The sequence below is a fragment of the Microcaecilia unicolor genome, chromosome 1 (assembly GCF_901765095.1).
Source record: "Microcaecilia unicolor chromosome 1, aMicUni1.1, whole genome shotgun sequence".
NCBI lineage: Eukaryota > Metazoa > Chordata > Amphibia > Gymnophiona > Siphonopidae > Microcaecilia > Microcaecilia unicolor.
Genome location: NC_044031.1, coordinates 494303292 through 494331094, shown reverse-complemented (window position 1 = coordinate 494331094; position 27803 = coordinate 494303292). Strand labels below are relative to the sequence as shown.

General features: G+C 42.1%; 1 protein-coding gene across 1 annotated transcript in view; it reads right to left on the bottom strand.

The window, feature by feature from the left end:
- Positions 1–27803, bottom strand: part of LOC115477536 (lipoxygenase homology domain-containing protein 1-like) — a 428353-nt gene that overhangs the window by 9204 nt on the left and 391346 nt on the right. The window contains exons 39-43 of the mRNA XM_030214471.1: positions 22662–22816; positions 22454–22529; positions 17995–18073; positions 11154–11445; positions 9842–9920 (exon numbers count right to left, since the gene is read on the bottom strand). Of these exons, the coding sequence (XP_030070331.1) occupies positions 9842–9920; positions 11154–11445; positions 17995–18073; positions 22454–22529; positions 22662–22816 (681 nt within the window). The remainder of the gene's footprint in view (positions 1–9841; positions 9921–11153; positions 11446–17994; positions 18074–22453; positions 22530–22661; positions 22817–27803) is intronic.

The window sequence follows — 27803 nt, the reverse complement described above, 5'->3', positions numbered from 1 at the left end:
AATTCTTCCAGCTCTGTGACTATCCTATGATATTCCGATGTTGGGGCTGTATTTTTCAGAAATAGCACTGGATATCTTTTGGACCAGTAGCCTGTAAATTTTGAATATATCTTTATGAGATATTATAATAAATAATACTAAGGGCCTCTGTTTTCAAATGTTCTCAGTTGAATATATTCAAGGATCTTTCATGTATATGCCTTAAAACTAATTAGGAAAAATGTTTTTTTTTTCTGCTGAAATTAAAGTAGCTAAATTGTCTGTCTTTGTGCATGCACCGTTCCTAAGAGTGCTTAAGCCTGTATATTAGATTTTTAATCTTTGTGACACTGCAAAGAACAAAAAAGAAGGCTGGAAAAATAAATTTATCATGTTGTTCACAGTACAGGAAAGTTCACTTCAGGTAATTCTCTAAGCCCAGAGATACTTATGCATGCATAGGCAAAATAATTTTTGATAGCCTTTTACCAAGTAAATACCATTTTCATTATGTAAAAGTGTGGTCTGAAAATTGACCAATGCTAACTCAGCATGGCTAGGCATATTCTAGCTGAGGAATGATACATGTTGGGAGAAGGTCCCCTGGATTGACTACTGTTGGAAGCAGGATACTAGGCTGGATGGACCATTGGCCTGACCTAGTATGGAAATTAGGGACAGGTGAGGGGAAAGGTAGGGGGTAAGGGGGTTAGAGGGGTGGGGAAGTGAATGTGTGTAATGGGACAACTATGTGGACAAACTGAAATTCAGAAAAGTCAGTTATACCTTGTTATAATAGTTCTCTGTTATTTAGGCAGGGAGACATTGGAGGCTCTAAGAATGGTTGCCAGATGCACAAATGTGTGAAAGGGGAACATGGTTTGCAGAAGTGGCATGAAGAAATAGTCATGCTGGATGTAGAAGGAATATATTGTCTCATTAGATGCAAAGAACTGTGAACCTTGTTTAGGAAGTGCAGGCTAATGGGAAGCCCTATTTTAGAAAGGATGGAGAAGTCAGAATTGAGACTTCCAGATCAGGACATCTGAAGTTTCAGAAGTACAGGTACACAGCCTTTTATCTGCATATTTTGGAATTTTCCGGATTTCAGAATGGTTTATGTTAAGTCAGAAAAAAGAGAGACTATAAAAATACCTGTGTACTTTTTTATTTCAAAGTAAAACATTCCGTAAAACTTCAATCAGAAACAGGCTCAAACCAAGCTAAATGTGCATCAATGAGTTTATGCTGCTGGTACAAAGTGGTTATTGAACCAAGCAGTAAACATTTCTCAGGTAACCCGTGCTTGCTTATTAGCATAATAATGCGCAGGTAGATAGCGTATACCTTTGAAACATCTCAGATGTTGGCTTTTTCCAATCTCTGCTGACTTTAATTTGTGTGTGCCTGCAGCATTGGCACATGCAAGAGCAGTCACGCTGTCCTTTGCGTCCTTGAAACCTGTTGATGCTCATTCATCAGCTGTTGTTAATGCTCTTTTAGGGCTACAGCACCAGTAGAGAGGTGTTATATCAGCATTGTAAATTTGTTCTGGACTAAGGTTTTCATCTGTCATCATCTTGCAAATTCATCAACGTGAGTTTCAGCGGCTTCATAATCAGTAGAAGCTTTTTCACCAAAGATTTTGATATATTTAACACCATGACACTTCTTAAATTTTTTCCAGCCAATCTTCTGAATATTTACACTTGTGTTCATTGTTCAGTTCTTCATGGCATTTTCTTCATGACAATCAGATTAGTCAATGTCATTCATTCACTTCTTTATTGTCGAACCCAATCAATTAGCACATGGGCCAGATCTTCATTTTTTTTTTCCCTAGGGCCCTAGGCAATGTTTTTCTCTTTTTAATTAGTTACTAGTCATCAGTGTCGCTGTAAAATTTATCTTTCTGTCTTTAAGTGATATATGGTTGTAGTTCCCACAGTCTTCTGTTAGACGCTGCACAGATACACCAGGATCAAGCTTCTGCTCTACTTTCTCTGCTATCGATAACGTCAGACTCTTCCATTTCTTATTCTCACTGTTACCCCAAGGGAAATCTGTAGCTCTTTTTGACATTTTCACAGTCTTCAATGAGCAGCAGAGGCACATCACACTTGTAGAAGTCTTGAGAAAGGACAGATGCAATGCACCTGCATGGGTTCAGCATGCATGAAGTCAGGGGATTTCCAGCACCATAACAGTTTTTTGAAATTTTGGATAAAAATTGTGGACCTGTATTTTAGGTCATGAATCAATACATTATCCCAATTCCTGAAGGCCATCCCTCAATTAGGCATATACAGTCATTTGTGATATTAAAGGACTACATTTTTCTCAATCCTGAAGGCCCAGTGTTTGCTTTTTTTGTTTGACCTGTATTTTAGAACAGAATCTGCTGATGTAGAGGCTATTCTAAAATACAGGAGAAACGGGTGTTTATGTGCTGAGCAGCATAAACATCCATTTTAGAAAAATAAAGTATTGAAAATTCCAATAGGTTGAAAACCAGCACATAAACATGTTTGTGCCAGCACATACATGCTTAAGATTTCCATTTTAGAAATAAAAACACATATATTCCCAGCGCTTTCACAGAGACCAGTTTCCCTGGCCATTTTGGCTTAGGGGGGGGAGGGAGATCTCCCCTAATCCCTTCAATGGAGTGCTGCTCAATAGGAGCAGTTTGCTAAAATCTAAAAGTGCTTTGGTAGGCAAGCATCAATCTTGATGTCAATCTGCTATGGCATCCATGTTTATTCCCCTTCTACTGTAAGATGTGGAAAAAAAAACATGTATTTTCTAGGTATGCTACAGTCCCACCGATAACATGCCCAGCCACACCACCTTGCCCTTTGCATGCACTTGCATCTTTGATGTTCATATCCTGGCTTTGTAAAATAGAACTTAGATGTTTATGCAACATAATTATTTCAATACCTGTTTATGCAAGTCTCAAACGTGAACTGCCATAGTGTTTTGCCAAGACACAAACCTCACAGACACAAAACATATAAAACTGCTGAAAAGGGAATGGATAGGCCAGTATGGGTACATGTCCTATAATAGGAGGCAGAAGGGAGCGGCAACACTTATACCTAAGCAGGTTCCCTTTGAGCTGGAAAAAGAGATTAAAGACCTGGAAGGGAGATATGTGTTAATGGTTGGGAGGTTGTACTGGGAGAAGGTTTATGTGGCTATGTCTATGCACCAAATGGGTAATTCTATACAGAAGCATATGCAAGTGACCTGAATACTGGCATATATGTGTGTAGTGAGCACATGCATGCGTAAATGTCAATATTCTGGCTATTACAAAATGCCACCTAAATGTAATGATAAGCTATTTGCAGGTAGGCGTACACATGGATGGAGCATGTAGGCCCAATATTCAGCTGGCAGAGAACGCTCAGGGTATGTTGCTGTCAGCAAAATGTCTTCATTGAATAATGAAATCTTAAATTCCTCCCCTGCCACTTCAACTCCAGTAATGGTTGGATCCTTATGAATCTGCAGAGCTCAGGGCTCCACTGACAGGGCAAACAACAGTGGGGATAGGGTTCAACCCTTGCACTTTCCTCGAGACAAGGGAAAAGCTGCAAAGTAGCCTCCACTCATTTGTACTCTCACCTTGGGGGTAGAATAAAGTCATGAAATCCATTTGCAAAAATTCAGAACAAATGCAAATGCATGGAGAACATCTCTCAAAAGAGGGGAAGGGAGGGGGGAAATGGGACTTGATATACAGCCTTTCTGAGGTTTTTGCAATTACATTCAAAGTGGTTTACATATATTCAGGTACTTATTTTGTACCAGGGGTAATGGAGGGTTAAGTGACTTGCCCAGAGTCACACGGAGCTGCAGTGGGAATTGAACTCAAGTCCCCAGCAGGTCCCCAGGATTAAAGTCCACTGCATTAACCACTAGGCTATTCCTCCACTCCATTCCATGGTCAAATTTATTTTCAAGGTTGATCGGTAGAAGAACCATTGGTATTCTCTCCGTCCTAGCCCACCACTTTAAATGCAACACCTGATGTACATTATCGTTCATTGTCCTTCCTGGGAAAAACATACACTGATCCTCATGTATGATGTCTCCAACAGAGGCATTCATTCCAGTGGCTAAAATACTAGCCATCAGCTTTACATCCAGATTTAGTGAACAGATTGGCCTGTAAGAGTTGTATTGAAGAGGATCCTTATCAGGTTTGGGTAAAACAGTAACCACTGCCCATAGAATATACTGCACTAGCCCCTCCCCTGCCAGCAGCTTGTTAAAAATAGATACCAAAAATGTTGCAAGTATACCAGGGAAGGTTTTTAAAAAATGGGATGTTAAGCCATCCAGCCTTAGGGATTTTCCAGGTTTTAACCGTTTGATGGCATCTTGGACTTCCTGAATCTGTATTTCCTGGTCAAGCTCTCCACTCTGATGTTCTGACAGTCATGGGATTGCTATCCCATGAAGGTAATGTTTTAGGTTATGGGTAGATGAACAAGCCTCAGAGTTATACAAGGCTTGGTAAAACTCCAGAAAGCATTTTGAATTTCCTTGGATTTACTCTTAATATGGCCGCTATCTTTCACAGACATAACCTGAGTTTGCACCCATTTGGCCTTACGTTAGTGAGCTAGTAGCCGGCTAGCTCTATTTCCCTCCTCAAAGAACTCCCTCTTAGAAACTTGCAAATCGTACACCACCTGTCCTGCCTAGAGGTCTTGGAGCTGTTGCCTATACCTGACAATGGCAGACAAAGGTGATTTTTTGGGATTGCTAGTATATTGAATTTCCAAGTTCTTAATTCAATTCTCAATTGCACATCCCACTTGTTATGTGCTGCTTTAAGCCTACTAGCACACATAATAAACCGCCCCATAATAAAAGCTTTGTAACTGTCCCTTACCAGCCCCAGCGTAACTTCTGGGGTGACATTTAATGGGAAAAACTCAGGAATATCTGTTTGGAGATCTTGCAAAACTTCTTCATGTTCAAGTAAACTTTCACTGAGGTGCCAAAAGGCTAATTTGGGATCCACATCAACCTTTTTACAAATTGTCCAAACTGGAGCATGATCAGACCAAACAATAGCATCAATCCCTGCACCTTGAACCCTGAGCACTAACTCTTTGTCAATGAGGATGTAATCAATATGAGAAAAAGAGCCATGAGGAATGGAGTGAAAAGTATATTGTCTATCTTGGTCATGGAGAAGCCTTCAAATATCCTTCACCCTCAGGTTCTGAGAAAAGTGCTTAAAGGTTAAGCAATCTATTCTTCTAGACTGGATATTAGCTGTGGAATCCAATTGTGGGTTTCTTGTAATATTGAAATCCCCCCCAACCCAGAGTCCTGACCCCAGAGTCACTAGGTTTTGCTCTAATTGCAGGTAGAAAGGTTGCTGATTATCACTGGGGGCATACACTGATACAATATTATATATAACTTCACCTATATCCACACATATGGCCAGACAACATCCCTCAGGATCCTTAATAAGGTCGTAGATAATAGGTTGCAGATTTTGTGCAAATAACATCCCCACCCCTTGTACCTTCTTAGTTGGATGTGAAGCAAAATAGGCATGTGGGAACCGCTTACATGCATAAAGTAAACCAATAATATGACAAGGGACTCCATATGGGATTGCTAAGCATGTATAGCTATTAATCCCGGGGCTTTGAGGCTTCATCTATTCTTTTAACTGTACATTCTGTAATACAATGACCTTTTACAGACTGAATGAAGAATTTACACAATGTAAGTATGAGATAAAGTAGGATGACCAAAAAAAAGAAAAAAACAAACAAACACAACACGGGGACAGGGTCGATCATTTCCAAAGACTTCCCCAATCATAGCCATAAGCCCAGCTCCAGTTCAGAAGATGTGGTGATGGTGATGGTGTTACAACAGGGCCACATGTTCATGTTCCTTTACAGGCTGTCATTTCAAACACACTGGTTCATGGTGTTCTACCACCTACTCCCTGCTATTATCAAGTGATTTTGTAATGACTTGAGGATGTAGAGCAACATTTAACATGCTCAGGTAAGTACTTATTGCCAAGGGTATATGTGCATAAAAATTGGTGCTCAGAAAATATAGAATGTCATTAAATCTTAAGAGGATTGTGAAATATGAAAGTGAGCCCCTTTCCTCAAAATCTCACGACACTCTGAACACCACTGCTCTACTAATATTTATAGAATGCCAGTAAATGAAAACAACATTTGTGAGTGGAGAAAGGCACTGACACAGCTGAACCTGTGCATTGACACAAACACCATTCCGCTTCAGGAATCTGAATGCTATTGCTTTTATACTTATGATGGACAGTTGAGACTGAAGGCTGGTCCCTGAGGCAGGTTTCACAAAACCCAAATACTGTGTTGGACTGTAAAGCATTCTTACAGCAGAAGTGATAGAGTTTGGTTTTATTCCACGGCAATTGGATATTATTTTCATTACACGTGTTAATAATGCTTGCTGAAGGAGGTCGATAATTGATAGTTTAGAGTGTAAGTGAATTGATCCAATAATGCATGGCAGCCGCTCCTGGTCTAAGGGTCCCTTTCTTAAATTTTTGTATGATTTTGTTTTTAATCATTTCCCATAATAAGTGAAACTACCTAAATCGCTTTTTTTTTCATGTTTGCCTGTCCTGAATGGATTGTAAGCTCTAAAGAGCACATTCCATCTCTTATGTATCTCTGCACAATACTGTGTACTTTTAGTACTGTAAGAAGTAGTAGTATTTGGGGAAGTTAACAGACATAAAGCCATATGGGAATCATCTAGAACTCACATTTCTTGCTGTGCATGTTTTGTGGAAGGGATAGAGGGGTATATGAGAGTGCCAGTCAAACTCACTCTTCAGACAGCAGATACACAGATCTGCTCAGCCAAGTGCCTCAATAACACATCACGGTGCAATGACTTTGGATCCTTTACCAGTTGATAACAGATTAGCATAACAAGGAGCAACCAGCCTGTCATCCTCCCAGAAATGATCTCTTCTGGGCTGAAATAATACTGGGTTCAATGACCAGACAACCCACTCAGGAGCCAGGAATTAAGAAAAATAGCCTATAGTTGATTTTGAGAGGTGACTCTTTTGAGCAGGGACTGTCTTTTCTTCATGTTCAATTGTGGTAGCGCTATAGAAATGATTTGTAGTAGTAGTAGTAGTAGTAATGAATAGCATCAATGGACTGAATGTCCTCCTCCTCCTCCTCCTACTACTATTTAGCATTTCTATAGCGCTACAAGGCGTACGCAGCGCTGCACAAACATAGAAGAAAGACAGTCCCTGCTCAAAGAGCTTACAATCTAATAGTCAAAAAATAAAGTAAGCAAATCAAGTCAATTAATGTGTCCTAAGCTTGATTTAGATTCAACTGAATATCAGCTTAACATAGACAAAATTTGGCCATCAAGATTAGACACTCAGACATTTAGTAGCTAGTTTATATAGCTTTTTCTGCATGTACAACCACAAAATTCTATAGGTGTATGCATGCATTAAAAGAAAGCATATAGGGATCAATATTCAGAAGGTGGCAGTGAGTGGGTTTTTTTTTTTTTAGCCGCTGTCGGCGTTATTCCCAGATATTCAATCCCGGGCCGTGTCCAGCCGCCGGCACTGAATATTTGGGTTTATGTGGTTAGCTATCTCTTATGTGGTGTCTATCTGTTTGACCATTTTCGAAAAAAAAGTCCAAGTGAAAAATGCACAAAATCAAGCCATTGGGATGTATGGGAAGCCAACATTCTTAGTAGACTGGCCACACAGACATCCTAGCAGAGCAGTGGGGCCCCTAGGGGGCACTGCAGTGGACTACCCCCCTTATATTATATGGTGAGTTCTTCAAAACCCACCAAAAACCTACTATGCCCAACTGTACACCACTACAATAGCCCTTATGGCTGCAGGTGTCACCTATATGTAGGTATATTATGTTTTTGGTGGGTTTTGGAGGGCTCACACTTTCCACCACAAGTATAACAGGTAGACTAGGATATGGGCCTGGGTCCCCTTCTCTACAGTGCACTGCACTGACCACTAGGCTACTCCAGGGACCTGCTTGCTGCTCGGATGGGACTAGCCATAACATCTGAGGCTGTCATACAGGCTGGTATGTACTTATTCTTTTACATCTTTGGGTGGTGGGAAGGGGTCAGTAACCACTGAGGGGGTAAGGGGGTCATTTCTTAATCCCTCTAGTGGTCATTAGGAGCATAATTTTGTGACTCAGTTGTTATTATAACAGATCTAGCCCAAAACATCCAACTTTTAGCCCTGGGCGTTTTTCCTTTGTTCCATTATGGCAGAGAAATGTCCAAGTTGTGGGAATGCCCAAATCCTGCCCTCAACACGCCCCTTGTGATTTGGATGCACTTCAAATGAACTGCATAAAAAAAATCTTAAAACAGGTTTACAAAATAGCAATTTGGACTTTTGGGGAAAAAAAAGTCTAAATGCCGCTTTGCGACACTTTTTGAATGTTTTTCTGTTTCGAAAATGAGCCCGTGAGATATTCAGCGCTTAACCCGCCTAAGCAACACCGCATAAGAATAAAACTGAATTTTATGCAGCCTGATTTGAGCACTAAACTTAAGTGGTTAATTGCTGAATGCTGACATATAACCGCATAAGTGCTGACTCTGCCCCCTGGACCGCCCACAAAATAACTGGCTTTCAGTTTAGCTGTCAGCACAGATATTCAGCAGCACTAACCAGTTAAGTGTTGCTGAATATCAACAGATAGCCTCGAACAAGTGATTTAACTGGCCAAGGGTCGTTTCTGGCCGGTTAAATCATTTTGAATATTGACCCCTACAGAATAGTGTGCTTAGTTGTAATCTGTATGTAGGTATTCCCAGGGGAATAGTTTGCATTTTGCAGGTCAGCTCTTTAATCATTTTCTCAAGCATGTGCAGATTTCAAAAATCCACTATTTTACATGTCAGTAGTCCCACCTACATTCATAAGAAGCAAAACTTGCAATAATGTGAACCTGTATCACTACTTACAATGAAAACCCCCTATTGACACTTCTCTCTTTTTGAACACATTCTTGTGTAAAATGGATAGTCTAGTTGTGTGTGATGCCAAATACATATATAGGGGCCCTTTTACAAAGCTGTGGGTTTACCGCATGTTATGCTGGAACTACCACCAGCCCAACACAACCACCAGCAGTAGATCTGTCTTGACTGTGCACCATTTCCGGCACTCTGGGAAGTTTTTTTGTAGCATGGCACTAACCTAGTGGTAATTGGGCATCGCCATGCGCTGCTCGGTTACTGCAGGAACCCTAACTGCCATCTCAATGGGTGGTGGTAAGTGCTCCCCACCGCATGACCATTTATTTGCCCACACCTTTTTCAGTAGTAGCTCAAGGTGAGTTACATTCAGGTAAACTAGATATTTCTCTGTCCCAGGAGGGCTCACAATCTAAGTTTGTATTTGAGGCAATGGAGGGTTAAGTGACTGGCCCAAGATCACAAGGAGCAGCAGCAGGATTTGAACTGGCCACCTCTGGATTTCAAGACTGGTGCTCTAACCACTAGGCCACTCCTCCACATGCGGTAAGAGTTATATTACTGCATAGCCATTTGCTTGGGGCATTTTACCCGCTGTGATAAAAAGGGCCCTGGCGAGGAGGGAAAATGGCTTCCGCCACTACCACAGAGCCCTTTTTCCCGCAGCTTAGTAAAAAGACCCCATAATAATATATACTTTTCCAGAGCCTTTTCTAAAATAATATTTTTTTTATTTAACTACATGACCTATAAAAAGTTATCCTCATTATGTTATATGTAACTTATAGATGATTTGCCTATTGAAACTTACCAAATCCTTTTCCATCATGTCCAATTTCAATTCGTTCAAGCATTCCTACATTGTTTGCCATAATTCTGAATGTGTCAACCTTTATGGATAGAAAAAACAACAATTAACTTGAATTTTGAAACATCCCAGTTTGTGGCTTAAATACTTCCTTTGCGCAAAATCTCATTACAGCACATTTACAGGAACTGAAAAAAATATGATTAACTTATTATTACTAGTGAATCCATTTGTTATTGGTAAGTGATCTAGAGGAATAAAAATTGCAGAGATGAATGATAATCACTCAGGTGGTCCCTTGTCTTCCCAAAAAGAGGGATACTGCAGCCAGATTGAAAATATAAATGAAAACGTATCTAAATCACAATTACTAGTTTGAATGATATAAAAATTCTTGCCTTGCTGTTATTTCAAAGACAGTGAGAAGTCATGCTTTCTCATATCTTTTTCATGTTTTTTTTCCTTATCTCTCACCCTCATGATAAAAAGTATTTAGTTGCACACACTTATACTGTCTCTATGGCTTGCATAAGTGCTCACGCCTAAATGCATACACGAGTATATACCCAGTTATGCTGTTATTCTATATAGGAACGTAGGCATCAACTTCCCAGTATGGAATATGTGCCAGAGGATACTTATATATAGGTGTACTTTTACAGAATTACTCCTTTAATCCCTAATTCTATAAAAGTTGCCAAAAATTGCATGCATAATTTAATTGAAAGATTATCTCATTTGTACCAATAATTGGCTTTTTAACAAGCAATTACTGCCAGTATTTATCTTTAATTAGAACGTAAAAAAAAAGATGAGCGAAAATGGGAAGGTCATTGGCAGAACAGGTGCGTTCCTAGCATTTACACGCATCGTTACAGAATACAGGGGATACATGTCCAATTTAGGCATGTATATTTGCACATTTCAGTTGGTGCAAATGGTTGTTCTTAAAACTAGGTGTGATCCCTGGGTATAAGCGCTATTCTATAAACAGCGCCTAACTTTAGGTGCGGCTTATAGAATAGTGCTTTTTTTCAGCACCAAATTGTTTGGCGCCATATGTAGAATTCACCTCTTAACCCATTAGTGCCCAATGTTCCCATATGGGAACAAATCAATTTGTTCCCATATGGCTTATTATGGTAACATTGGGCACTAATGGGATAATGTTCAGATATAGAATATTGTTTAGGTTTCATATGCTCTTTACTACCATTATAATGAATTTGTATATTCATGTACAATCGTATAGCTTCCTTCAAACTCTATAATTTACTTCATGAGAGGAGATTCAAAATTGAATCTATAGACATACCTTTCCTCTTTCAAAGGGATTCTGATGTTCCAACGGTTTTGTCAGCTGAATCTCTTTAGATAAGCCCTCATTCCCAAATAAAATTATATGTACATTGGCATCCGTGCCTGCCCCTCTCAGGTCGCCTGTATAGATTTTCACCAGGTAGTCTACCATATTTTCTGAATGTCTTTTTTCCCCATTGGGCACATGAAATATGTTCTTGTCGAGTTCAGTTCTTTCTTCATTAATAACAGAAGACAGTATAAATTTTCTTCTTATTTCAGGCGCATTGGCATCAAGAGAAAACTCTCTATAAATTGGAAATGTACCATGGTTATTTAGAAATACAAGTATCTATATTAAAAATACCTTTGGATAAGAAGAGCATATGGTGACTGGGTAAATCAAAATTCATGTAACTTTATTATTTAATCATCAATCAATTCTCTTAAATAAAAGCATTCATTTATTTTCTTATCAACTGATGACATTCAGGGGCCCTTTTACTAAAAGGTTGCCACGAGGCAATGGGCTTCCCGCACAGCAACCCTGATCTACTGCAGGCTCAATGCCCATTTCTGGCACTATCAGGCTCATTTTCGAAAGAGGACACCCGTCTTTCGACACAAATCGGAAGATAGACGTCCTTCTCACAGGGTCGCCCAAATTGGCATAATCGATTATGGGCGTCCCCAACTGCTTTCCATCGCGGGGACGACCAAAGTTCCTGGGGGTGTGTCGGAGGTGTAGTGAAGGCGGGACTTGGGTGTGCCTAACACATGGGTGTCCTTGACCCATAATGGAAAAAAAGGCGTCCCTGACGAGTATTTGGACGACTTTACCTGGTCCTGTTTTTCTTATGACCAAGCCAGAACTGACCAGATGACCACCGGAGAGAATCGGGGATGACCTCCCGTTACGCCCCCAGTGGTCATTAACCCCCTCCCACCCTCAAAAACTTTTTAAAAAATATGTTGTGCCAGCCTCTATGCCAGCCTCAGTTGTCATACTCAGGTCCGTGACAGCGCATGCAGGTCCCAGGAGCAATTTTATTGGGTAGTGCAGTTCACTTCAGACAGGCGGACCCAGGCCCATACCCCCCCCTACCTGTTACATTTGTGGAGGAAACAGCGAGCCCTCCAAAACCCACCACAAACCTACTGTACCCACATCTAGGTGCCCCCCTTCCCCTGTAAGGGCTATGGTAGTGGTATACAGTTGTGGGTAGTGGGTTTTTGGGGGGGGTTGGGGGGGCTCAGCACACAAGGTAAGGGAGCTATGTTCTTGGGAGCATTTTATGAAGTCCACTTCAGTGCCCCCTAGGGTGACCAGTTGGTGTCCTGGCTTGTCAGGGGGACCAGTGCAGTAGAAATGCTGGCTCCTCCCATGTCCAAATGGCCAAAAGTCAGAAATATCCATGTCTAGGTACGTCCAAATCTAGGGACATCCAAATTTAAGGATTTGGACATCTCTGACGGTATTTTCGAAACAAAAGATAGACGTCCATTTTTTTTTGAAAATACAGGTTTCCCCGCCCCTGAATTTCACCGTTTTGCAAGGATGTCCAAATCGCAACTTGGACGTTTCTTTCAAAAATGCCCCTCCACATCACCTAGGGCCCTGTTTACTAAGGTGTGCTAGTGTGCTAAAATGAGAGCACGCTAAATGCTAAAGACACCCATGTATTCCTATGGGCATCTCTATCATTAGCGTGTGCTAAAAATGCTAGCATGCGTATAATGTGGCTTAGTAAAGAGGGCCCCTAGTTTCCTATACATAGGGTATTCCTTTATTCCTTTTTAGTAACATTACAATTGTGATGGTGTATTTTCTTTAATTCTATGTTTGTGTATTATATAAAAATTCTAAAACTAAATAAAATAAAATCATATATATTTCATTTTAGCCCATCTTACCTCCCCCCCCAAACAAAGCCCCGCTAGCGGCTGCCGCGCAGTAACGGGCTATGTCAGCATTACCACACCGGCAGACGCTAGTGCAATTTTGTAAAAGGGGGCTTAGTGTCCACATTTTATAAATTAGATTGAAATTGTAACACGACTATGATTTTGTTAAATTGTCAATGTTAAAGTCAGAGTCAGATAGACAGAGAGGTATCTATTGTTCAACGGTCCTTGCCCCTTTTCATGGCAAAGTTCTGGAAATAGAATCTAGGTGGTCCAGAATACTACTACTACTACGGTAATCATTTCTAAAGCACTACTTGGTGTACTACTTACAGTGTAGAAATAAATACATTGTAGTAACTTCAGTTGGGCCTGTACGGTAATGGGTTGAAGATTACTAGATTTTTTTAAATTCTTTATTTATCGTTTTTAAATTTTACAAGCATTAAACACTTGAAACAGAAAAACGGATTAAATGATTTCAAAGAAAACATATTCATCAAAGCAAAAGTTTTTCATCTTGAATTAGACCACCAATTGTAGAGGTAGGAGCCGTTACTAACTCAGGAGATGAGATTTATACATTTAAATGTTAAAGTAAAGCTTAACATATTATCCACTATATAACAACTAGCCGTTAAGCCCGTAAAAATGGGCGGGTATTGGAATGTTTTTTTTCCCCAAGGCCCCCCTCCCGTTGCAGCTGCAAAGCCCCTGCCATCCTCCTTCCCTGCCAGCTCCAAGGCCCCCTCTGTCCCTCCCTCCCAGCTCCAAGGCTCCAGTCCTCCCCCCTTCCCAGCTGCAAGGCCCCCTGCCCTCCCTCCCTCCCAGTTCCAAGGCCCTCCCCCCCAGCTCCCAAGGCCCCCTTCCCTCCCTCCCAGTTCCAAGGCCCCCTGCTCTCCCTCACAACTGTAAGGGGCCCCATTCCCTCACAACTGTAAGGGCCCCCCTGCCCTCCCTCCCAGCTCCAAGGCTCCAGTCCTCCCCCCTTCCCAGCTGCAAGGCCCCCTGCCTGCCCGCCCTCCCTCCCAGTTCCAAGGCCCCAGGCCCTCCCCCCAGCTCCCAAGGCCCCCTGCCCTCCCTCCCTCCCAGTTCCAAGGCCCCAGGCCCTCCCCCCCAGCTCCCAAGGCCCCCTGCCCTCCCGCCCTCCCAGTTCCAAGGCCCCCTGCTCTCCCTCACAACTGTAACAGCCCCCCTGCCCTCCAGCTCCAAGGCTCCAGTCCTCCCCCCTTCTCAGCTGCAAGGCCCCCCGCCCTCCCTCCCTCCCTCCCAGTTCCAAGGCCCCAGGCCCCCCCAGCTCCCTCCCTCCCAGTTCCAAGGCCCCCTGCTCTCCCTCACAACTGTAAGGGCCCCCCTGCCCTCCCTCCCAGCTCCAAGGCTCCAGTCCTCCCCCCTTCCCAGCTGCAAGTCCCCCCGCCCTCCCTCCCACCCAGTTCCAAGGCCCCAGGCCCCCCCAGCTCCCAAGGCCCCCCCAGCTCCCAAGGCCCCCCCAGCTCCCAAGGCCCCCTTCCCTCCCTCCCAGTTCCAAGGCCCCAGGCCCCCCCAGCTCCCCAGGCCCCCTTCCTTCCCTCCCTCCCTCCCAGCTCCAAGGCCCCCCTCCTTCTGAGACGTCCCATGTCCCCTCCCCCCCCAAGGTAGCCGCTACCGCCCCCCCCCACGCCGGAGTCGCCACCACCCCCCCCTTCACCCGGCCCGGGCCCTCTCTTCGTTATTCAACTTACAGCAGCGCCGAAACAGCAGCAAGCAGTAGCTCCCGTTGGCCTTCCTTCACTGCCTGTGCCTCGCCCTCGTGTGACGTCACGTCGGCGAGGGCGGGGCACAGGCAGGGAAGGAAGGCCGACGGGAGCTGAAGCTGAGCTGCTTGCTGCTGTTTCGGTGCTGCTGTAAGTTCAATAACGAAGAGAGGGCCCGGGCCGGGTGAAGGGGGGGTGGTGGCGACTCCGGGGGTGGGGGGGGGGCGGTAGCGGCTAGCTTGGGGGGGGGGGAGCGGTAGCGACGTCAGCGGTTCCCTCCCTCCCCTTCAGCTCAGTTTCCCTCTCTGTCCCGCCCCCCTTCCCCGTCATCACGTCTTGACGCGGGGGCGGGACAGAGAGGGAAGTCTCTACTGCGCATTTGCAGGTGAGTCGGTCACTTGCCATTTATAGGTTTGATATCAAAATTGCTGACCAAGTATCAAAGCCTGCATGAATCCAACTTGCATCAGAGTAACTTTTTCTGATCAATAAATTGTTTTAAATGTTCAGGCATAAAGAAAACATATTTAACTCCCAAATACTTTATATTGCATTTGCAAGGATAGTTCAAATTAAATGTAGCCCCCAAAGCTAAAGTAGCAGTTTGTAATGTAAGAAAATCTTTTCTTCTTGCTTGTGTTTGTTTAGTGACGTCTGGAAAAACCCAGATTTTCCCTTCATAAAATGGAACATGTAGATTTTTTAAAGCCATTTTTCTCACTGATTCTAAATCCTGTTGGAAAACAAAGGATACAAGTAGTGTTTGTCTCTCCATTACTGATAATAAAGAGGTTTCCAGTAGATCTGATACATTCAAATCTCCTTGTGGTTGTAAGAAATTTTGTGATTCTTCTTTAGTTGTTTTTGTAGGTAAATAATATATTTTGTTTAAAGCTGGTATATTATCAGGGTGAAATTTTAAGTTCTCAACCAAATAACGTTTAAATATTTCCACTGGGGTATACACTGATGTTTGAGGAAAGTTCAACAAACGAAGGTTCAACCTTCGATTGTAATTTTCAAAATATTCCAGTCTATTATGTATCAGTGTATTATCCTTTATAAGTTTCACTGACATTTCTTTCAATTTAGTAGTCTCTTCATTCAAATAATTTATTTTCTCATTTACCTCATTTTTCATCGATGTAAATGCAACAGTTAAATTTTGAACATTACTCACAAGTGATTCTATTTTGTCCGTTGAAGTCATCACAGTTTGATCCAAACGCTGGAGCATCTCCCAGATGGCTTCCAGCGATACCTTTGCAGAGGAGACCATTGATGCTCCTGGCCTCTGTGCCATAGCGGCTGAACTCTGAACCCCAGATGAAATGAGGGCCTCGGCTGACAATTCGACATCGGGTCCCAGACATGTTGCCCTTCTCCCGTCTTTGCGGGTTAGGGATCCACCCTCATTGCCGATTACTGCCGGTTGCGGAGGTAGGAACAGTGTCGGAGGGGACAAAGACGCCTCCAATCCCTAAATCTCGGCTTCTCCTTGCAGCGAACAATCAGCGGGATCTCCGACCACTAACGAAGTGCATTGCCTCGTTATGAAACTCTCCAAAGTCTGCTGGGTAGGCGTTGAAGTTAGTGTTGGCTAGGCTCCGACTCTAACGGATCCTTTCCTCTTCGTATGAGGCATTTTCACTAAACTAGTGAGTAGTAAATATATTTTCAGGAAAAACGAAGAGGAAAAAACTCGGGTGAGTCACAAGCGAGGAGCTGTTAGTGCCGCCATCTTGTTCCTCCCTCTCGATTACTAGATTTTGATGTATACTATAGATGTGCATTCATTTGAAATGTATTTGTTTGTTTTCTTACTACCTGAACTTTCGTAGACAGCTTAAAGCTTTCTTCTTCAAAAAGATATTTTACAAAAACTCAAAATAAGGCACCAATCAGATATGTGAAAAGAATTTTTGTTTCTTTGATAGCTTGCCCGCTACCACTGGTCTGCACTCAATTCTTCTTAGCACCTTCTAATCACAAAACATGTAACCAATCACTATTCTGTAACTACTGTATTACCACTATATAATTTAACTAATTTATTGTCACTGTAAGCCACATTGAAACAATGTCCAGTTGGAAAATGTAGGCTATAAATCCTGAAATAAATAAAATAAAATATACTGAAAGCTATTGAAGCAGTGTACATTCATGTACAGTGGCTATTTTTCTATCCCTGAAGAACTCACAATCTCAGTTTATACTTGACTTGCCCATGATCACAAAGAGCTGCAGAGGGATTTCAACTCTGCACCCCTGGCTTTCAGCCTGGTAATCTAACCATTTTGGGCACCTTTTTGTGCCTTATTCGTAATAAAAACACGTCTGTGTGAAAACGTCCAAGTGTTCATCGGGGATGTCCTTGTTGTTTTCGATTATGGGTCAAAGATGTCCAAGTGTTAGGCACGCCCAGGTCCCGCCTTTGCTATGTCTCCGACACGCCCCCTTGAAATTTGGACGTTCTTGCGACGGACTGCAGTTGGAGACTTCCAAAATCGGGTTTCGATTATACCAATTTGGACGTCTCTGGGAGAAGGATGTCCATCTTCTATTTTATGTCGAAAGATGGATGTCCTTCTCTTTCGAAAATGAGCCCAATAGCCATATTTTAAGAGACATTGTAAGAATGAGTACACCATAATTTTAAAATCACTGTTATTTGTACCTAAGTACATGCTGCAGGAAAAACTTGGCAAGCCAAAGCACCAGAATTAGCTCCTCCTGCTAAGCTTTTTCCAGCTGAAGCCTTGCTAAGTATCTCTTGTTTCAGTCTGTTCCTCCTTGCTGCTAGCATGTGCTTGAAAACTACAGTTAGCAACTACAGTGAAGCATTCTGTAGCCTTACAACTTTCTAATTTTCACTTAGAAATTGAAATAAACTCAGCCAAAACCTTTAAAGTGCTTAACCACATATGTTGCAAAAACAAAAAAAAAGAAGAAGAAAATTACTTTCAGGCTTTTATAGAACTTATAGATGGCAGCAAGCATTAGCAGATAATGCTGCTGAAAATTCAGGCTAAGTTGGCACTATTCAGATAATTCTAGATAAAGATAGGACAGCACAAAGGCTGTCCCGAGTTTATCTTAATGCTGGATATTTGGGGATAAAAAAAACCCATGGCGGCTGACAAATATCGTAGAATAACCTTTCTTTCCAAGTGTGGCTGATGCCACTGTGTATGAATAAGAACAATAGGACAAACTTACTCATTCACTTCGAAAACATAAATGGATTCTTGCTTCATGGCCTCTTTCACATGTATCCGTTTCATATGTACTGTACAGTCTGCAATACAAATGGAAAGATGAGCTATTTCAAATGGGATGTTGCAGCTGTGCTTAACTTTAGCCCCACACTTATAAACAAGACTGGATATTTATCAGCTGTAACAGCAGTTCAAATGAAGTTAAAAATATTTTAGGACAATCAAAACTCTGAACTATTTGTAGCTAGACTGATTTCTTGGTTGGAAATTCTTACAGAAACGCAGAGTAGAAACTATGGGGTCCTTTTACTAAGTTGTGGTAAGCGCTAGTGTGCTCTTACTGCACCTTAAAAGGGCTTACTGTGGGACACTCTAAGGCATCCCGCGGTAAAAGCCCAATGTGCGCTAAAAAGAATTTCAGAGTTTTTCTTGGGGGGGGGGGGGTCTGGGAGCTAGAAAGAAGCTAAAAGGATTAGTTGCTAAGCGTAGGACACTAAATCAGGCATGGACATTATTCAAATATACCATCTTGGAAGCCCAGACCAGATGCATTCCACATATTGTAAAGATGGAAAGAAGAAAAAATGACAGCATGAGTAAAAGGTGAAGTAAAAGAGGCTATTACAGACAAAAGATTGTCCTTCAAAAAATGGAAAAAGGACCCAAATTAAGAAAATAAGAAGCAACATAAGCACTGGCAAGTCAGATGTAAAGCATTAATAAAGAAGGCTAAAAGAGAATATGAAGAGAAACTTGCTACAGAGGCTAAAACTCACAGTAACCACTTTTTCAGGTACAAGCCTGTGAGGGAATTCATTTGGCCATTAGATCATGAAGGAGCAAAAGGGCCACTCAGGGAGGACAAGGCCATAGCGGCAAAACTGAATGAATTCTTTGCTTTGGTCTTTACGGAAGGAGATGTAAGAGGAAATGGTTTTCAAGGGTGATGATGCAGAGGAACTGAAAGAAATCTCGATGAACCTGGAAGATGTACTGAGCCAAACTGACAAATTAAAGAGTAGTAAATCACCTGAACTGGATGGCATGCATCCAAGGGTACTCAAAGAACTCAAGCATGAAACTGCTGATCTGCTGTTAGAAATATGTAACCTGTCATTAAAATTGTTTATAGTACCTGAAAATTGGAGGGTGGCCAATGTGAAGCTGATTTTTAAAAAGGGCTCCAGGGGTGATACAGGAAATTACAGACCAGTAAACCTGACATCAGTGCTGGGAAAAATAGTGGAACTTATTATAAAGAACAAAATTACGGAACATATAGACTAACATGGTTTAATGGGACAGAGTTAGCATAGGTTCGGCCAAGGGAAGTCTTGCCTCATCAATTTGCTTCATTTCTTTGAAGGCCTGAATAAACATGTGGATAAAGGTGAGACGGTTGATGTAGTGTATCTAGATTTCCAGAAAACCTTTGATAAAGTTCCTCATGAGAGACTCCTGAGAAAATTAAAGTGTCATGGGATAGGAGGCAAGATTCTGGTGTGGACTAGAAATTGGTTATTGAATAGAAAACAGAGGGGTAAGGTTACATGGTTATTTCTCTCAATGGAGAAGGGTGAACAGTGGAGTGCTACAGGGATCAATACTGGGACCGGTGCTATTTGACATATTGGCAACATTAGCGCATGGCCATTAACTGGGAACATGGAAAATTGGCCATTTTCCAGCTGCGGTAAAGATGTCTTTAATGAGCAGGAAAGACCCATGTAAGGATGCACTAAGGCCACTTTCTACTAAAGCTTAGTAAAAGGACCCCTTTGATCGCTACATGCTTAGGTTCTGTCACACTTGCCAACGTGTGGAAGCAGTTCCTGTACAGTACACTGAGGAGGCAATTATATGAGTGTGCACCTCCTTTTACGTGGCTCAATGTTGCATGGTGAGATCCTATTCTATAATGGCATCTGGGTGCCCAGATTTCATTATGGAATACTTGCATAACCTGGCATCAGCGTGCCTTGAATATACTCACTCATAGTTTCACTAGCCATAGACCTGGCATAACTGCAGGCACCCAAATGCAGCAATGGTGAGCATAACTTACAGTGTTCTATATAAGTACATAAGTAATGCCACACTGGGAAAAGACCAAAGGTCCATCGAGCCCAGTATGGCATTACTTATGTACTTATATAGAACACTGTAAGTTATGCTCACCATTGCTGCATTTGGGTGCCTGCAGTTATGCCAGGTCTATGGCTAGTGAAACTACGAGTGAGTAAATTTATGGCACGCTGATGCCAGGTTATGTTGCGTTCATAAGTGGCAACCTCACCCATGCCCCACCAATGTGAATGTGCCTTTGCGTTTACATGCTATGCCACTTACACACCCTGTTAGCTATTTGACTTCCACTTACGAACATAGGTGTACACCTACCCACGAAAATGCATTAATCTGGGCACCCAGTTACAGAACTGCCCTTTGAATGGGACGTTGTGAGAGTTCTAATGTGCTTAGCATCCAGCCAGACTAGATATACAAAGCTTGAAATGCTTCATTTGCAGATGGAAATGATGGCATGAATTGAGCTATGAGCCAGTTTAACTTATTTGTAACATAAAGGAACTTTGTACTGCTCTGTACCTGCAAAACTCCAATGAGTTTCTCAGTATTCAGCCAGTTCCAAGGCTCTGGAAACAGGGAGCAGTCTTCTGATGGGTTAGAGATGACTACCAAAAAGTTCTCTTAACCTGTTTTTTTCTCTCTGTTACCAGATACTGGATTTCTTTTTAAAGAAACACCAGGGTTCTTAGAGAGAAAAGTGATATCCGACCATACAAATGGGCTATTTAAAAGGTAGAAATTGCTCAGAAGCACTGCCATCCTGATTTGAAAGACCACTGGATTGTTGTAGGCACCCGTGTGACCCTGCTACAACTCCCATGAAGTCAAGACACGTTTCTTATTTAGCACTTACCCTCCTGATTAATCAAATAGTCCTACTTCTACTTCCTCTCGACTTTCTGATAACTATGAATATCAGGAGCATATGGTATGTCAGGCAGATGAAGTAGTTTGAAGGGATGGGCCGTTGTTTTTAAAAATAGAGAAAACGTCAAAAACATATTTCATTGTTAACAAATGAAAACGGGTAGAAAAAAAAGTTGTTGCTTTTTTCATTAGTTGATAATAGTGCACCTTATCCCGCAGATTCTATATAAAACCCCAGATTCTATACATGATGCCGATATTTCCGTGTGGAAATCGAAGCATATTCTGTAACAATGACATAATCTAATTGGTTAACAAGCCAATCAGCACTGATAAATGTGGATTAAAAAGTAATTACTGAAACTAATTGGCACTAATTAGAATTTACGTGCACAACTGTCTAAGCGCTTTCTATAATGTGCTGCGTATAAATTCTAAGTTGCATAGCTGAAAAGGGGGCGTGGCTATTGGTGTGGAATGGGCGGGTCATGGGCATTTCTAAAATCTATGCGCGTTGCTATAGAATACAATAGGTCTGCACCTAATTTAGCCGTTGACATTTATACCAGGTTTTACTTGGCGTAACTGCCTGCGACTACATTTATTTATTTATTTGTAGCATTTGTATCCCACATTTTCCCACCAATTTGCAGGCTCAATGTGGCTTACATTTGCCGTAATGGTGGTTGCCATTTCCGGGTAGCAGAATTACAGATGGACTCTCACCTCCATGTGAAGTGCTGCCTGCAGCGCTTCCACACGGAGGTGAGAGGCGCTGTCAGGTCAGTTCAGGGGGCCCAATACGGAGGGGGCGTGAGCGGCGGCGGGGATGAGGGGAGGGGGGAGGTTGGTGTGTGCGATGTTCGTTTCCAGGCTCTAGCGGCAGCAGCCGACAGTCTGACTTCGTTTCCCTCTCTGTTCCGCCCTCTGACGTCATCACGTCTTGACAAGAGGGCGGGACAGAGAGGGAAGTCTGTACTGCGCATTTGCAGGTGAGTCGGTCACTTGCCATTTTTATGTTTGATACACCTTCCTACTTGGTCTCTTCAATGTTGTAGCTGAAGTCCTAATTACAATAGGGTTTTCTTTTGAAACTTTTCCCACAGTCATACATTTGTCACTGGTGGCATCCTGAATTCACTTGCTTCAATCTGTTACCCACAACCTATAGTTTAAGAATATTCAGTACATCTCTCCAGAGAAGTTAGTACCACATGGGTGCCAAAATCTTTTTTTTTAATGAAATACAAGACTGTAAAATGAGATAGGAAGGAACAGAGGTATCTGACAGGTATGAGCTCCCTTCAGGCTATATCTGTTTTCCAGATCTTAGTGGCAGTGACAAGTGTCATAGGGTCAAATGAGGAGAGACTCTTGATGCTACCCTGCAATGTAGAAAAGGCAAAGGAGTGGGATGGTGGTAAGGGCAGAGAAAATGAGCAGAGAGATGGAATACACAGGATAATAAGCAGCTGTTATTAATGTATTTGACAAAAGAAACTTACAATTTTGGCTTTTGATGGACATATCAATTCTGTTTAGCTCTCCTAGTTCAACAGCATCCACTTCTGCTGTAAAGGACTGTAAAAAAATTAAAATACTTATTTTTTCCCCACAAAAAAGAGTTTGTTAAAAAAACAACAACATTTTAATGAGTAATATAATAAGTTTGGGTATGTCTGATTGGATTGATTTCAAAGTGGTATTAGATACCTCATGTCTTTCCTTGTACTCCGCATCCTGCACAGGCCAACGAAGGCGCCTGTTTCCTGTATCACCATTGGTACCATACAAGCACATAGTCAAGAGTGGGGCATGTCTCTTCTCTCCTAGTTGACTGTAGAATACAGCTACATGATATGTCACCACTACAAGAACAAAAAGAAAGACATCAAATCAATAAAAGCAAGGCTGTTCTTTCAGTTAAGTAGCATAAAGAACCCTATCAACTAAGTGTAGATAACTGATCAGCATCAGAAGTTGGAGAACAAGGCCAGTATTCAGTACACTTCTACAGTCTGTGCCCTGATCGTGGCTAGACAGATTCAGCTTCAGAAGTTGAAGAACAAGACCAGTGCTGGGCAGACTTCTATGGTTTGTGCCCTGGTCGTGAATAGATTTGGATGGGTTATAGTAGACCTTTTCAGGGGCTTTGATGTAAACGTTTGAAGTTTTAAAACAATGACCGTGCCGGGCAGACTTTAACGGTCTATACCCTGAAAATTGCAAGGACAAATCAAGATCAGGTATGCATATGAAATATTACATCATACCTTATGTAATGAGTATATCTTGTTGGACAGACTGGATGGACCGTACAGGTCTTTATCTGCCATCATCTACTATGTTACTATGCAGGTTGTGAATGCAAGAGTCTGCCCTGTTCATACATGATGGGTAATTTTGTAAGGGATATGAGAATATAGAACAGCATTTTATGCACTCTAATGGGTTCTTTTTAGGGCTACATGTGTGTATGAAGTAGGCATAAAGACAGAAAGGGGGAAATCTTTATAACCAAATGGCACAATTTAGGTATCAAGATACAGAACACTGAGCACTAATTCTATAATGGAATCTTGACGCCAATATTCCATTATAGAACACTAACATAAGTCAGCTTCAATGCACCTACATTTAGGTGTGTCCATTTATGCCATGTCAATAGCAAGTGTATAAATGGATACCTAAGGGCTCATTTTTGAAAAAGAAAAACTTCCCCCAAAAATGGCACAAAGTGGAAGATGGACATTTTCTTGCAAAAATGTCCAAATCGCTATTTTCGAAACACATTTTGAAGATGTTTTTTCTATGCAGTTTTTCTGCAGTGCATCCAAATAACAAGAGGGGGGGGGGGGGGTGTTCTGAGCAGGATTTGGACATTCCCACAACTTGGACATTTTTCTGCCATAATGGAACAAAGTAAAAATATCCAGAGCTATAAGTTGGATGTTTTGATCTGGATCAGTTTCAATCAGGACTAAGTCACAAAAAGGTGATCTGAATGATCCCTTATTCCCCCACTGGTCACTGACCCCCCCCACCCCCCCCACCCCCCCCCCCCCCCCCCCCCCCCCCCCCCCCCACATACCCCAAAGATATGAAAGAAACAGTACATGCCAGCCTCTATGACAGCTTCAGATGTTATGGCCAGTCCCATTAGAGTAGCAAGCAGGTCCCTGGAGTAGCCTAGTAATCAGTGCAGTGAACTGTGGAGAACAGAACCCAGGCCCATATCCCACTATGTTATACTTATGGTGGAAAGTGTGAGCAGTCCAGAACCCACCAAAAACCTATTGTTCCCACATATAGGTGACACCTGCAGACATACGGGCTACTGTAGTGGTGTACAGTTGAGTACAGTAGGTGTTTGGTGGGTTTGGGAGGGCTCAGCATACAATATCAGCGGGTAACGGTGAGATGTGCACCTGGGACCTTTTATGTGAAGTCCACTGCAGTGCCTCCTTAGGGTGCCCCACTGCTCTGTTGGGATGTCTGTGGTGCCAGTCTACTGAGAATGCTGGCCTTCCCAGATGTCCCAATGGCATGTTTTTGTGTGTTTTAACCTGGAACATTATTTTTCCAAAAATGGTCACAAAAGAAAAATGCACCGAGCACAAAGGACTAGATTCTATATATCATGCCTAAAAATTTGATGCCGAAATAAAATTTGCCTCGTGCGCTCTATAAAGTATGCCTTAATTTAGGCATTCTTTATAGAATAAGACTAAATTTCTGCACAGTATATAGGATATGCCAAGCAGCCATGACAGCACCTAACTCTTGGTGCAGCTATTCATGCCAGGTAAAACTTGGTATAAATAATGACGTCTAAGATAGGCACAGAGCAGGTGTATTCTATAACCCTGCGCACAGTTTTCCAGAATGCCTACAACCCGCCTATTTCACTTTGCAGAATATGCTTAGTGGGTAGTATGCGTAAATTTTAATGAATGCCAATTAGTGCTGATAATTGCTTAACATTCACTTATTTTATTTTATTTTTTTTACATTTGTACCCCGCGCTATCCCACTCATGGCAGGCTCAATGCGGCTTATCAGTGCTGATTAGTTTGTTGACTAATTAAATTATGTGCAGTGTTATGGAATATGCTTCGATTTCCACATAATATATAGAATCTGGGAAAACATCTAAAAATGTCTAGGAAATGGCCATTTTTAAAACAACAAGACGTATTTCAGGTTCACCACTTGATTTCTGGACATTTTCAGCACAGTTTCCAAAGATGGATTTAGACGTCATAATGAAAATGCCCCTCTAAATCTGGCACCTTAACACCTAACTTACACTATTCTGTAAGGTATATGTGTAAATGTTGGCCCATGCACCTTCCCTGTAAATGACCCCCTCGCCATCATGCTCTAAACATAGTAACATAGTAGATGATGGCAGAAAAAGACCTGCACGGTCCATCCAGTCTGCCCAAGAAGATAAATTCATATGTGCTACTTTTTTATTTGTACTGTCCTCTTCAGGGCACAGACCATATAAGTCTGGCCAACACTATCCCCGCCTCCCAACCACCAACCCCGCCTCCCACCACCAGCTCTGGCACAGACTGTATAAGTCTGCCCAGCACTATCCTCACCTCCCAACTACCAGTCCCGCCTCCCACCACCAGCTCTGGCACAGACCGTATAAGTCTGCCCAGCACTATCCCTGCCTCCCAGCCACCAGCCCTGCCTCCCACCACTGGCTCTGGCACAGACCGTACAAGTCTGCCCAGCACTATCCCCGCCTCCCAACCACCAGCCCCGGCACAGACCGTATAAGTCTGCCCAGCACTAGCCCCGCCTCCCAACCACCAGCTCTGCCACCCATTCTAGGCTAAGCTCCTGATGATCCCTTCCTTCTGCACAGGATTCCTTTATGTTTATCCCAAGCATGTTTGAATTCCGTTACCGTTTTCATCTCCACCACCTCCCGCGGGAGGGCATTCCAAGCATCCACCACCCTCTCCGTGAAAAAATACTTCCTGACATTCTTCTTGAGTCTGCCCCCCTTCAATCTCATTTCATGTCATTTATAAGATAGTGCTGAGCTCTCACTTATGCATGCAAGTGCTAGAATTCTATAAAGTTAAGCACGCACAAATGGTGTTTACATTTAGAGCACCCAAAACAAATTGGGGTAAACATCTTTCAATAGATGAGAAAGGTAACAGAACTGTACAGGTCTTATTACTACTACTACTACTACTACTATTTAGCATTTCTATAGCGCTACAAGGCGTACGCAGCGCTGCACAAACATAGAAGAAAGACAGTCCCTGCTCAAAGAGCTTACAATCTAATAGACAAAAAATAAATAAAGTAAGCAAATCAAATCAATTAATGTGAACGGGAAGGAAGAGAGGAGGGTAGGTGGAGGCGAGTGGTTACAAGTGGTTACGAGTCAAAAGCAATGTTAAAGAGGTGGGCTTTCAGTCTAGATTTAAAGGTGGCCAAGGATGGGGCAAGACGTAGGGGCTCAGGAAGTTTATTCCAGGCGTAGGGTGCAGCGAGACAGAAGGCGCGATAGGTTGTAACGCACAGTACTGACAATAAACTTTCATATACTTCAAAAACTTTCCATGGAAACATTTTTTTATGAAAACATTTTTTTTAAATGAAGATGCATTCATACGTTTCCAAGGAACAGTCACAGGCACATCAGATTTTCACTTAGAAGATTTAACAGTGTGTGCCTTGAAACAGCTCTGGCAAAACATGGAGCATGTCCATTTTATTCTTTTCATCTAGCAAGTGAGAATTTTTTTTAAAGTTTATTTTTATGAAGCTTACAAAAATTGTTAAATGAGAATTTAAATATATATATTTTTTTACAAAATATGTTATTTGGCACTTTGGGCACTAATTTATGGAAGAGCCGTGCTATGATTATATGCCTGGACATATTTGAAGACCAGAATCTATGACTGTCCCTTGCATGGCAGAGGTTCAGACCTGTGTGAGGTGTCCCAGCTATTGCTGTTGTGAAGCACAGCTAACAAACAAAATTTTTAAAAATCAAAACAAATGAAAAAAATTATGTTTACATGCATAGGAATATCCAGTCACTGCCACAATTGGGGGGCCAGCATGGCACCTGCTCCAAATGTCATACTAAAGAGGGTAGCAAGCAAACACAGCATAGATGACAACAGAACTTTAATCCAAACAAGGCACTGCTTTTCATTTTTATCTTGGATCAGAGTGTTACATTGAAGCTAGACAATCGATAGTCAAGACAAGTGAACGTTTAGCAGGATCATCAACATTCATTATCTTTAGCATTTATGGTGCATAGAGCATTTGTTTTGACTATTTTGGTGGCATCAACTCTTGATACAGGCCAGGTGGCCGAAACACAGGCCTGTGTTGAGTCATGCCTTCTTTGGATTAAAGATTTACAGCACCATTTACTGACTGTGTGGTTTTGTTGTCATCTTCGCTGTGTGGCTTGCTATTCAAGTTGGTGTGCGAGGAGTTTTTCTTCTGCATTTCTATCTGTTGTATACTAAACAGGGTGTCGACTTACCCAGCAAGTAGATACAACATCAGTTTCAACTACAGGAAACAAAATCAGTGTAGGACCTGTGAGTCAGCACCATCTCACTTGCCCGGCAGTAACCCCATCTTCACAGGTTTCTTTGATAAGATAAAGCTCTTGTGGTAGGGAGGGGACAGAGGTTATTACAAGGACTATGGACACATAACGGCTCACAAGCATCATACTGATTTTGTTTCCTGGTGCTGCCTCTGGCACGAAATGTTTTGGCATGATCGATTGGAGAGGGTGTGGGGAAAAAGAAGAAAAAGAATGAGGGATTCTAATGGGAGTGGAGATGGAGA